Source organism: Larimichthys crocea, chromosome XXIV (assembly GCF_000972845.2).
Source record: "Larimichthys crocea isolate SSNF chromosome XXIV, L_crocea_2.0, whole genome shotgun sequence".
Classification (NCBI taxonomy): domain Eukaryota; kingdom Metazoa; phylum Chordata; class Actinopteri; family Sciaenidae; genus Larimichthys; species Larimichthys crocea.
This window is the reverse complement of record NC_040034.1, coordinates 3,761,942-3,774,700: the sequence shown is the minus strand read 5'-3', so window position 1 is coordinate 3,774,700 and position 12,759 is coordinate 3,761,942. Positions and strand designations below refer to the sequence as shown.

Below are 12,759 nucleotides of genomic sequence, written 5' to 3'. Positions count from 1 at the left end.
TTAAGCGCTGATAACTAGTCGACTTAACGGCAGTTAACGACGTTTAACGTCGGTTACAGTGACGACACGTCCGGTTGTTTGTTTGTTTGTTTGTTTGTTTGTTTGTTAGCTGTGTGTGTGTGTGCAGACTGATAGCAGAGTTAATGATTTCTCTCATTTCTAAATGATTAACCTGCAAACAGGCAAAATATCAAGACTGAGAAACAGTGAGAAGATTTAGTCAAGTAAAAAATAGTCAAAAAACAAGTAAAAGTTCAGATTTTCAGACAGTTTGACATAAAACAGCTTGAAAAACATTTAAAAATGTTAAAAACATGTTAAAAAAAATTTTTTAAAACATGTTATAAACATTTAAAAACATGCAAAAATATTTAAAAATGTTAAAAACATGCAAAAATGTTAAAAACATGTTAAAATCATGTAAAAACATGTATAAAAATGTTAAAAACATGTTAAAATCGTGTAAAAACATGCATAAAAATGTTAAAAACATGTTAAAATCATGTAAAAACATGTATAAAAATGTTAAAAAACTTGTATAAAAATGTTAAAATCATGTAAAAACATGTATAAAAATGTTAAAAACATGTTAAAATCATGTAAAAACATGTATAAAAATGTTAAAAACATGTTAAAATCATGTAAAAACATGTATAAAAATGTTTAAATCATGTAAAAACAGGTATAAAAATGTTAAAATCAGACCCACCGTTCAAGAGAAAACTAAAGAAGATGAGTTAGAACAAACACACAGTTCAATCTGCAGCTAAACGTCAGTTTTTGGTTTTAAATGTGAATTTCTTTTCTTATCTTTGAGTTTTACATGCAGCAGTTTTACATAATGACTTTGCATGCTGGCTGTAAAATGTTTGTTTGTGTCAGCGACTTCACTGGAAACTTTTTTTAAAGGGTCACGTATTTAAAGTGTCTCTGAGCTGCCGTCGAATCCTCCCGGCTCAGCACGTTGTGTAACATCCTGTTTTCCCTCCTCCAGTGCCCGAGGTGCATGCAGTGCGACACCAAGTTCGACTTCATCAGGAGGAAGGTCGGTTCTGTTTTCACAAACACGGAGCACGGCGGAGAGTCCACTCGGCCTTGTGTTCGTTTATTTTGGCGTGGAGACACACTGAGCGCGCTCTGTGCTCACATAATAACACGGCAGATCTGCCAGAATACACTGTTTACTGTGTGTGTGTGTGTGTGTGTGTGTGTGTGTGTGTGTGTGTGTGTGTGACACCACATGACCTCAGAGCGGCTGTGATTCACTTTTTCTTCAGCTCTAAAACTCTGCAGTTTCTTCTGACCCACTTCCTGTCAGCACGAGCCAGACCTCAGAGTGTGTGTGTGTGTGTGTGTGTGTGTGTGTGTGTGTGTCTTTGATTGCTGACAGATTTAAATGCTGCATTCGAAGCAGACCGAGATGTTTTCTGTGTCCCGTTGTTCCTGCAGCATCACTGTCGGCGGTGCGGGCGGTGTTTCTGTGATAAGTGCTGCAGTAAGAAGGTGGTGCTGCCCCGCATGTGCTTCGTGGACCCGGTGCGGCAGTGCGCCGAGTGCAGCCTGGTCTCCCAGAAAGAGACGGAGTTCTACGACAAGCAGCTCAAAGTGCTGCTGGGAGGTGAGGAGGTGGAGATCCTTCAACATGAGCCGTCCATAAACTCTCCTCCAGCTCAAAAGTTCTCGCTGCGACGTCACCCGGAGAATATCTGAAGTTATCTTGCTGCACGTTAGAAAGCGATGTCGGATAGAAAACACGTGAACATCGACTAAACCTCGACCGTAAAGTTGTCAGGAGAAACTTTAAATATTATTTGTCGATCTCGTCTCTGTGCTGTCCCTCTACGACGACCTGAGATGCTTTTTAAAATTAAACTAACTAACTTTCCTTCAAATAATAAATATTTAAATAATCTGCAGATTCTCAATTAATTGATTACTCGTTTAAAAACAGCCTGAAAATGTTCAGTCATCACGTCAGAGACGTCTGATATTCAAACAATCTGAAACATTCAGTTAATTTTCACACATGCGAGAAGCAAAAACCAGAAAATGATTTTAATGTTTTCATGTTTGTTGAAAAGTTTTCAGCCGTTATGAACTTATGAGCAGAAAGATGAACAACTGCTGACGTTCTCATGACGTTCTCTTGACGTTCTGATCATGGTTGCAGATATTTATTGTTAAAAATTGTAAACAAGTTGCGGTCAGTGTTTCATGTGTGCAGTGATCTGACAGAGCGCCCCCTGCTGAGTCAGTGTGCAGCAGCAGCAGCAGCTCTTAATGAAAAACTCGACCTCGTGCTTTTTTGCTGATCAGAGGTCTGTTTGTGGTCTGCATGAAGCTCGAGCTGAACGTTAAACTGTCCTCAGATCAGCTGAATGTTTTCTGTTGGTCACTCAGGCGGCACCTTCGTCGTCACTTGGGAAGAGTCGGACAAGTCTGAAACGATGACGTGTCGCCTCTCCAACAACCACAGGTGAGCTTTAAGTCGTGGTACACACCTGATGTGATTCATGTTTCTGAACGTTGTTGATCATCAGTGATAAATGTCTGATGAACAGGGACAGTCAAACGTTAATCCTCCGTCTGGTTTGATTTGTCTGCTCCTCCGTCTTCAGGTATCTGTTCCTCGACGGAGAAAGTCACTTTGAGGTGGAGTTGTCTCGAATCTCCAGCATGCAGATCCTGACGGACGGGTCGAGTCCCGGAGGTGAGACGTGCAGCTGATGTCAAACTGCTTCTGTCCTGTCTGTAAACGATGAACTTCTCCTCCGTCATGTTGTTCTTGACGGATCCACTAACGTGGCTGACTCTCCGAGCCGTTTGTTTTCTAATCGAACACTAACGAACTCTTCCTCCTCTGCTGCCTCCTCGTGCCTCGGCTCTTCTTCCTCCCCCGGGCTCAGAGAATGACATTCACACTTACACCAGTCTGCTGGACAGTCACTGTCTCTCTGAAGGTCAGCCGCGGTGCCGCTCATCACGCCTCTCTTTCTGTTTCCAGATCTTTCTTTGGGTTTTCATCCGTGTTGCATGCCGCCGCCTGAACGTGCCTCTGTGCTGCTGTTTGTGTGTTTTCATCTTCCTGCATGTTCGTGCACGCGCCTGTCACTCTTCAGCTTGTTGATGCTTTGTGCTCAGATGCAGCAGAAACGTGACGTCATGTGATTTTACTGACACCATCAGGACTCCTCTCGGGCTGCCACAAACCATTATTTTGACAGTCGACTAATCACAGATTATTTTTTCGATTAGTCGACTAATCGGATCATACGTAAATTGACTGTCCCGGAGAGGGGCGGGCGCTGTAAAGCTCGCGGACGGAGCCGTGAGCCACCTCCACCCCCAAATCTTTCCATGCCGACCCAGAGCCGCCGCGGAGGAAATGCGCCCGGTGGAGGCCAGCCGGCGCTGGGGAGAGGTCCCGCGAGGGGATCCTCCCACACCGTGTGGCCGTCCCTGACCCGCGGACTGCGCGGTGATTGGTTAAAATTGCAACACCGCCCTGAATTCACGGGGATTCACTGAAGTTGCGTTGAAGTTGCATGTGTGTGTGACAGGAAGGCAGACGCGGCAGTGGAAGCTGCAGCCGCAGTTTCGAGAGAAAAGCAAAGTTAAACAAAAACAAAAAACGATGCGTCGACTACTAAATTAGTTGTCGGCGTTTTTGTTCGTCGACATAATCGTGACTAATCGTGGCAGCCCTGGACTTCTCACAGAGCTTAAAGAACAACAGCCGAGAGTCGAGGAGAAGAAAAACTAAAAACACAGACAGAGAATTTAATAAAACTTATCAGGAAAACTCCAAATTCATCCAGATCGCTCGTCTGACACAAAGTTCCTGCCGTTCTTCTCTTCAGTTTTTCAGCTGCGATCAGATATTATTGTGAATGTATTGTGTGTGTGTGTAGGAGGGATGTCCCGGGCCAGCGGCATGCTGCTCCACTACAAGCCGATGGGCTCGCAGGACCCTCAGCAGCTCCGCGTGGAGGTGGCGGACGACAAGAAGGTGGCCTCGCTGTGGCTGGCTGCGATGCACAAGGTACGGCCGACACCGACACACGTCAGCAGTGACTGTGATGACGTGTTCATAAACACACGTATGTGTGTTTATGAACACGTCATCACCGTCACTGCTGACGTGTTACTCATCACGCGGAGCCGTCAAACCTCACGGTTTCCGGATCTTCTGACTGACTGTGTCTCCGTGTTTCCACCTGCAGGCGGCCAAACTTCTGTACGAAGCTCGGGACCAGTGACGTGCAGGCTCGGCCCGTCACACTGAACCTCCAGGCAGCACACACCCAAGTGTTTCTCTCAGCGGAGGGTTTGGATTTTCTTAACACCGGTTCTGATTCTGCTTCTCCGCCTCGGTTCTCGATGAAACAAACTCTTTTATTACCTCTTATAACCAGAACTTTGTACGTCATGTTTACCACACGTAGGCTGATTGTTCTTCTTCCTATTTTTTTACATTTTTGCATCTCAGAGTTCTTCGATTCTCTCGGATTTAAAAACCCGAATCAGGGCTGGCGCAGCGTTTAACGTTCCCACGGCAAGACGACGGGAGAACTTTGAGCTCCCCGATCAGCCACGTAACACGTTTGTATTTTTACACACAGGTTAGACTTTGAGCTCCATGAGACGGAACATAAAACAGGTTTTATACGCAATGATGAGACACTTTATGGATCGCGCCAAGTAGGGATTGAAAGAGAGTCTGGAGATGAAGCCGGTTAAAGGACAAATCCACCTTTTTAAAGCCTTTAACAGACAGAAAGCAGCTGCGTGGGATGTACTTTGCATTTCAGGGCTCATTTTTAGGTTTTACAAGCACATTAAAAACAGCTCGGTGCGATGAAGAGGTTGAACCCCATAGAGGAGCAGCGTGCACCACAGAAATGCAAAGAACATCACACCTGTTCTCAGTTTGAACGAGATGAACGTCTTTCTGCTGCGAGTATTTACAGATTTCCATCTCCAGGCGTCTGAGGAGATTCAAACTATTCACTGACTCTAGTGAACCGTTAACACACACACACACACACACACACATAAAGAAATGCTTTAAATGTAGTTTCACGTATTGAAGTTTTGTATGAGATATTTTGTTAACTCTTCCTACTTTAACACGAGGCGTGTGCGTACGTTGTAAACTTCCTTTTATCCTCTAAAGACGAGTCGGCGTCTCCTTTTTTATTTTTTATCATCGATGTTGAACTCACCTCCGTCCTTCATCAGACCAGTGTTGTTCAGTTCTTGTTGAGTAGTTCGCCGTGCTTCCATGGACCTAAACAAGACGTTTGTGTCGAGCGACTGACGTCAGAGAGATTCAGTTTGTGCCCCTCGTGTACGATCAGCTCACAGAGCTTTAAAACTACAACGCTTTGTTTTAATTCTCAGTGGCAGCAATATTTTAAAGTGAGAGTAAAACTTTAAAGGTTGTCTAACAACACGTACTAAGAAACATTTTGTCCGCTGCACCTCATGAAGGTTTCTAACCTCCGTCAGTCTAAACATCTTTTTATTCCTGGAAACACGAGAGGCTCAAACTGTCACAAACTCTCGTGTTTCAGTCGCTCACACCGTGTCGACTTTTCCTTCGCCGTTGTATCTTAAACACATTTATTATTTAGCCGAAGCATGAAGCGTGTTCGTGTGCGCGTGGTGTTACGATTGTGAGAAGTGTAAACTAAGTGTTGTGCCACAAACAATCTTAACTCGGCCTCCTCTCACGGCATCTTCTGGAACCTTTGGGAACTCGGTGAAAGAAGCCGGTCGGTCCACCGAGATGAGACTTTAAACACTTTAATCACGTGACCTTAAATCTGTCCAAACACATCGATGCTAACACTATGTGCTGTATATTATATATGTATTATGTATCATTGGCTTCTCAGTAGTTTAACTTGCTGTCGTCCGCACGTCTTCCCCAGTTTTCTAGACTCAAAGAAACACAGAGCTGGTCGATCACCGCCTCCTCCTCGTGACATGAATTTATTTTTCTAAGCTGCTCAACATTAAATCACAAGTTTGTCGTTTAGTTCGAGTCTTTCAGGGCAGACGGAGGAAGATGGTGAGACGTCCTGATGTCCATGTGCGTTCAGTGTTCTTCCATTGTAGATGTTTGTTATGAAGACGGCTGCACAAAAATACACAAACTTACATTTAATGTCTTCAGTTATTCTGTTGGACTCACTGTGCAGCCCTGTCACTCGTCACCCTGACTCAGTGTTTGTACCTGCACTTTATCCATTTTTAATCCCTCGCTTCATTTATTCATTTATTATGCTGAAAATGCTACAATACGCCTCTGTTGGATTATTCTGTTGAATAAAATCAAATGTTTATACACGTGTGGTGTCGTTTGGCTCATTTAAAAAAAAAAGATTCCTTCTTTAAAAACTTTTTACCAAATTTTTTTTAGACCAAAATAGATTTTTTTTTTGTTTGTTTTGTTTTTTTTACACTGAAAAAAAATGTAAAACAAAAAAACAAACATTTTTTCCCCACTAACAATTTTTTTTAACTTAATATTTCTTTTTACTAAATTAATTTTTTTACAAAACTATTTATTTTTTAAATTATTATACGCTGAGAAATTTTAAAAAAAAATTTTATCAAAGATTTTTTTTTTTCCTTATCCTTTCCCCAGTAACAATTTTATTATAACTAAATTATTTTACCTAATTTTTTATAAATACCAAAATAAAAAAAGTTACTAATTTTTTTAAGAAAAACATTTTTTGCTTTCTCGTTTCCTCGCACTTACAATTTTTTTACCGAATGTTTTAGTTTTTATACCAAAATCCGATTCTTTTAGTACAAAAATTTTGTTTTACTAAAAAAATTTTTTAAAAGAAAAACAAAACTTTTATTTTTTAAAATTTTATTACGTGAGAAATTGAAAAAATTTTTAAGCAAAACATTTTGTTTCCCCACTAAAATTTTTTTTAACTTAATTATTTTTTTTTACGAAATTAATTTTTTTACAAAACTAGTTTTATTTTTAAAATTTATTACACTAAAAAAAAATATATTTGTTTTAAGCAACAACTTTTTGTCCTACCACTAACAATTTTTTTTAAAAAAAACCTAATTTTTGATTTTTATATACCAAAATCAGATTTTTTTTATACTAGTTTCTTTTACTAAATTTAATTTTTTTTACCAAAACTATTTCTAGTTTGTTGGAATTTATTACACTGAAAAAAATAAAATCATTTTTTAATGATATAAGTAAAGCAACTTTTTTTTGCATTTTTTCTCCACTTACATTTTTTTTTTTAACCTAATGTTGTATTAGTATAACCCAAAAAAATCGAATTTTTTGATAATATTTTTTTTTTTTTTACAAAAGTTTTTTTTACAAAACTATTTAGTTTTTTAAAAATTTATTACGGCTGAGAAAATTAGAAAAATTTTAATCACATTTTTTCCCCCCACTCACAATTTTTTTAACGTAATTATTTTTTTACTAAATTAATTTTTTTAACCAAAACTAGTTTTATTTTTGTTTAAATTTATAATTACACTAAAAAATGTAATAATTTTTTAAGCACATTGTTTTTCTCCACTAACATTTTTTTAACCCTAATTTTTTAGTGTTATATACGACCAAAATCGATTTTTCTTTTTAATATACAATTTTTTTTTACTAAATTTATATTTTTTTTAAATAAATTTTAACCAAACTAATTTATTTTAAATTTATTACGCGAGAACATTGAAAAAAAAAATTTAATAATCAAGAATCAAGATTTGTTTTTGTTTCCCCAGAACATTTTTTAATACCTAATTAGGTTACCTAATTTTTTAGAAGAAAACGCAAAAATAAAAAAAATATAGACTAAGTTTTTTACGCAACATTTTTTTCTTTTTTTTTCGTTCCTTTATGTGAACATTTTTTCTCTCCACTTAACAACAATTTTTTATTAAAAACCTTAACAAAAAAAAAACCTAATTTTTTATTTTTTATCCAAAACCAAAAAAAAACCAAAATCGATTCTTTTTTACAAAAAATTTGTGTATTAAACGAAAAAAAATTTGTTTAAACCAAAACTTTTATTTTTTTAAATTTTATTACCTGAAAAATTAAAAAAAATTTAATCAAAACATTTTTTCCCAACTAAAAAACAATTTTTTTTTGAACTTAATGATGTTTTTTTTACTAAAGTAAATTTTTTTATTTATTTTTTACTTTTAAAAAACCAAAACGATTTTTATTTTATTAAAATTTATTTACAACGAAAAAAAATAATATGTTGTTTTTAAAGCAACATTTTTTTTTTTCTTCCACTAAACACTAAACAATTTTTTTTAAAACCTAATTTTTATTGTATATAGACCAAAATAGAAGTTTTTTATAAAATATACTAATTTATTTTCTTTTTACTAAATTTATGTTTTTTTTTTTTTTACCAAAACTATTTTTCTATTTTTGAATTATTACACTAAAAAAGAAAATCATCCGAATTTTTTTTTAAGAATTAAGTTTATAAATTTAAGCAACATTTTTGTTTTGTTTCTCCACTTAACAATTTTTTATTAACCTAATGTTTTATTTTTATAACCAAAAATACCAAAATACCAAATCCGATTTTTTTTATTATTTTTTTTTTTTTTTTAGTTACAAAAAGTTTTTTTTTACAAAAACTATTGTTGTTTTAAATTTATTAACGATTTTACGCTGAGAAAATTAGAAAAAATTTTAAAATCCAACATTTTTTTTTCTTTTTCCCCACGAACAATTGTGTTTAACTTTAATATTTTTTACTAAAAATTAATTTTTTAAATACATTTTTAAACCAAAACTATTTTTATTTTTTTTTTATAAATTTATTTTCATACAAACAACTAAAAAAAATTTAAATAATTTTTTAAACAACATTTTTTTGTTTCTCCACTAAACAATTTTATTTACCTAATTTTTTATTTTTATAATACAATACCACAACGATTGTTTCTTTTAATATACAATGGTTTTTTTTTTTTTTTTACTAGATGTATTTTTTTTTAATAATTAAACAAAACTATTTATTTTTGAAATTTAATATTACGCTGAGAAAATGAAAAAAAATTTGAAAAAATAATAAATCAGATTTTTTTTTTTTTCCGTTTTTTTGTTTTTCCTTTTGTTTTTTTTTTTTTCCCCCCTGTTTTCCCCCCCAGAAAGTGTTTATAACCTAATTATTTGTTACCTAATTTTTTATATACAAAAAAAAAAATATATACTAATTTTTTAAGCAACATTTTTTCTCCCTCCATTACAATGTTTTTAAACCTAATGTTTTAATTTGTTTATAACCGAAAAAATAAATCGATTCTTTTTATTTCTTTTATTGAACAAAAAAATTTGGTATTTAAAAAAAAAAGAAATAAAATTACAAACTTAAAAAACACGAAAAAACTAAAAAAAAATTTTTTTTTTATTTTTGAATTTAAAAAAAATACCAAAACGATTTAGTTTTTTAAATTTATTTCGCTGAGAAAATTAGGAAAGAAAAGTTTAATAATAAAAAAAATAATCAACATTTTTTTTTTTAGTCCTGTTTTTTTTTTTCCCCCACGAACAATTTTTTTTTTTTAAACTTAATTATTTTTTTTTTACTAATGAATTTTTTTTATCAATTTAATAACCAAAACTATTTTTTAATTTTTAGAAATTTATTACACACTAGAAAAAAAATAATATTTTTTTTAAGAGCAAACTTTTTTTTTTCTCTTCTCACTAAACAATTTTTTTTTATTAAAACCTATTTTGTTTAAAGTTTTAGATACCAAATAGATTTTTTGTTTATTTATATTTTTTATAGAAGAATATATACTAAGTGTTGTGCTTTTAACTTTTATACTTCCCTTTTACCCAATTTTATGTTTTTTTATTTTTAAGAAAACCAAACTATTTCAATAATTTTTGAATTTATTTAACACTGGAAAAATAAAATCATTTTTTAAAATAAGCATAAAAAAAAGCAAAAAAAAACATTTTTTGTTTTTGTTTTTTCTTTTTTTTTCTCGCTCCGTTCCTCTCACACTTAACAATTTTTTTAATTTTTTTAACCCTAATGTTTATTTTTTTATACCAAAAATCGATTTTTTTAATTAAATTTTTTTTTTTATTTGTTTTTTACTAAAAAAAATGTTTATTTTAAACCAAACGATTTATTTTTTAAATTGTATTACGGCTGAGAAAATTAGAAAATTTTAAAATCAACATGTTTTTTTCTTTGTTTTTTTTTTTTTTTTTGTTTTTTTCTTTTTTTTTTTTCTGCCCCCTAACAATGTTTTTGTAACTAATTATTTTTTTTTACTAAATTAATTTTTTTATACCAAAACTTTTTATATTTTTTAAATTTATTACACAACTAAAAAAAATTTAATAATTTTTTAAAAAGCAACATTTTTTTTCCTTTTCTCCACTACTAACAATTTTGTTTATATTTTAACCTAATTTTTTATGTTTATAGAACCAAAATCGATTTTCTTTTAATAATAATACAATTTTTTTTTTTTTACAAATTTTGAACAATATTTGTTTTTTTTTTTATTTTTTTTTTATAATTTTTTTATTTTTTTACGCAAAACGAAATTTATTTGTTTAAATTTATTACGATACGCTGGAGAAAATTGAAAAAAAAATGGTTTAAAAGGAAATAATAAAAATCAAAGGTTTTTTTTTCCTTTGTTTCTTTTTTTTTGGTTTTATGTTTTTTTTGTTTTTTTTTTTTTCTTTTTTTTTTTCCCCAGTAATAGTTTTATATAACCTAATTATTTACCTATTACCAAATACTTACCTAATAATTGTTTTTATAACCAGAAATAAAAAAATATATACTAATTTTTTTAAGCAAAAACATTTTTTCCTTCTCTCTTTTGTTTTCTTTTTCTTTTCCCTTTCTCCACTACAAATTTTTTTAATATTAAACACAACAAAAACCTAATGGTTTATATTTTTTATACCAAAATCGATTTTTTTTTTTACTAAATTTTATTTTTTTTTTGTTTTAAACTAAAAAAAATATTTTTTAACCAAAAACTATTTATTAAAAGATTTTTTTTAATTTATTAGGCTGGAGAAAATTAGAAAAAATTTTAATCAACAACATTGTTGTTTTTCCCTTTTTTTTTTTTTTTTTTATTTGTCTTTTTTTTTTTCCCCTCCGTTTTTTCTTCTCCCCACTAACAATTTTTTAACTTAAATTTTTTTTTTTTTTTATTTTTTTTTTTATATACCAAAATCGATTTTCTTTTAATAAATTTTTTTTTTATTTTTTAAACTAAATTTTAATTTTTTTTTTTTTTTTTTACCCAAAACTATTTATTTTTTAATTTTTATTTATTACGATTATATTACGCGGGAGAAAATGAAAAAAAATTAAAATAAAATCAAAAGATGTTTTTCCCCAGTTAACAATTGTTTAAACCAATTATTATTTAACCAAATTTTTTTTTATACAAAGAAAAAAAATATATACTAATTTGTTTAAGCACATTTTTTCCTTTCTTTCTCTTTTCCCTTTTCTTCCTTCTCTATTTTTTTTTCATGTTTTCTCCCTTTTGTTTTCCTTTCTCCACTTGTAACAATACAATTTTTGTAAAAAAACAAACCTAATTTTTAAAAGTTTTTAAATTTATAGACACCAAAATCGATTTTTTTTACTAAATTTTTTTTTTTTTTTTTTTTTTTTTTTTGTAATTTAAAAAATTACAATAAAATTAAATTAAAATTTAAAAAAAAAAACTAAAAAAATAATTTTACCCTTAACCTAAGATTTACCAAAAATATTTATTTTTTTTTAATTTATTAGGCTGAGAAAATTAAGAAAAATTTTAAAAAATCAAAGACATTTTTTGTACATTTTTTTGTCTCTTTTTCCCCCACTAACAAAGTTTTTTTAATTTAATTTTTTTTTTTTATAACTAAATTAATATTTTTTTACTTTTTTTTTTTTTTTACTAAATTAATTTTTTTTAAACCAAAACTAAATTTATGTTTAAAATGTTATTACACGAAAAAAAATACATAATATTTTTTTTAAGCAACATTTTTTTTTTTTCTCCCTAACAATGTTTTTAAACCTAATTTTTTTATTTTATATATACAAAAATAGGATTTTTTATACTAATTTTCTTTTACGAAATTTATTTTTTTTTTTAAACCAAAACAAATATTTCATTTTTTTTGCATTTAATTACAACAAAACGAAAAAAGTAAAATCAGTTTTATTAAAGAAAAAAAAGAAAAAAGCAAAACATTTTTTATCCACTTTAATACAATTTTTTTTAAAAAAAAAACCTAAGGTTTTAATTTTTTAATATTTTTATAATTTTTTATACAAAAAAGCGGATTTTTTTTTTGTTTTTTGTTTTTTTTTTTGTTTGTTTGTTTTATTTTTTTTAAAATTTTTGTTTTTTTTTTGTTACAAAATTTGTTTTAATTTTTTTATACCAAAACTAATTGTATTTTTTTTAAATTTTTACGCTGAGAAAATTTGGAAAAGGTTTAGAAGAAACAGGGTGGAACCACGAAAAGGGGTAAAGTAAGGAGTTGTTTTGACGAAAGGAGGGGGTGTTACCAAAAAGATGGTTATGTTTGAAATTGGTCACTGAAAAAAAGTTAAGAATTGTTAAAGCCAAAACAGTTTTTTTTTTCTCACTAACAATTTTTTTAAAACCTAAGTTTTTGTATTTTTATATACAAAAATCGAGTTTGTTTTTTGTAATACAAGATGTTGTTATTTTAAATAAAAATTTATT

At 30.7% G+C, this 12,759-nt stretch overlaps 1 protein-coding gene across 2 annotated transcripts; it reads left to right on the top strand.

The window, feature by feature from the left end:
- Positions 1–724: 724 nt before the first annotated feature.
- On the top strand, positions 725–6,354 carry zfyve21 (zinc finger, FYVE domain containing 21). 2 transcript variants are annotated; one of them, XM_027274913.1, is made up of 7 exons: positions 725–1,045; positions 1,450–1,618; positions 2,401–2,476; positions 2,619–2,710; positions 2,907–2,960; positions 3,912–4,042; positions 4,224–6,354. In XM_027274913.1, exons 1-7 carry the CDS (start codon positions 1,007–1,009, stop codon positions 4,257–4,259), a joined length of 597 nt encoding a protein of 198 aa, XP_027130714.1. In that variant the 5' UTR covers positions 725–1,006; the 3' UTR covers positions 4,260–6,354. The 2 variants fall into 2 exon arrangements, with proteins under 2 accessions (XP_027130714.1, XP_027130715.1); XM_027274914.1 differs by lacking the exon at positions 2,907–2,960 and having other exon boundaries at positions 747–1,045.
- The last annotated feature ends 6,405 nt before the right edge of the window (positions 6,355–12,759 follow it).

Bases quoted from the DNA above. Each gene is read 5' to 3' on its own strand.
- zfyve21 (XM_027274913.1), top strand. From the start codon at position 1,007: ATGCAGTGCGACACCAAGTTCGACTTCATCAGGAGGAAG. The intron at 2,477-2,618 runs GTGAGCTTTAAG...CTCCGTCTTCAG, and splicing joins CGCCTCTCCAACAACCACAG to GTATCTGTTCCTCGACGGAG. The intron at 2,961-3,911 runs GTCAGCCGCGGT...GTGTGTGTGTAG, and splicing joins CAGTCACTGTCTCTCTGAAG to GAGGGATGTCCCGGGCCAGC.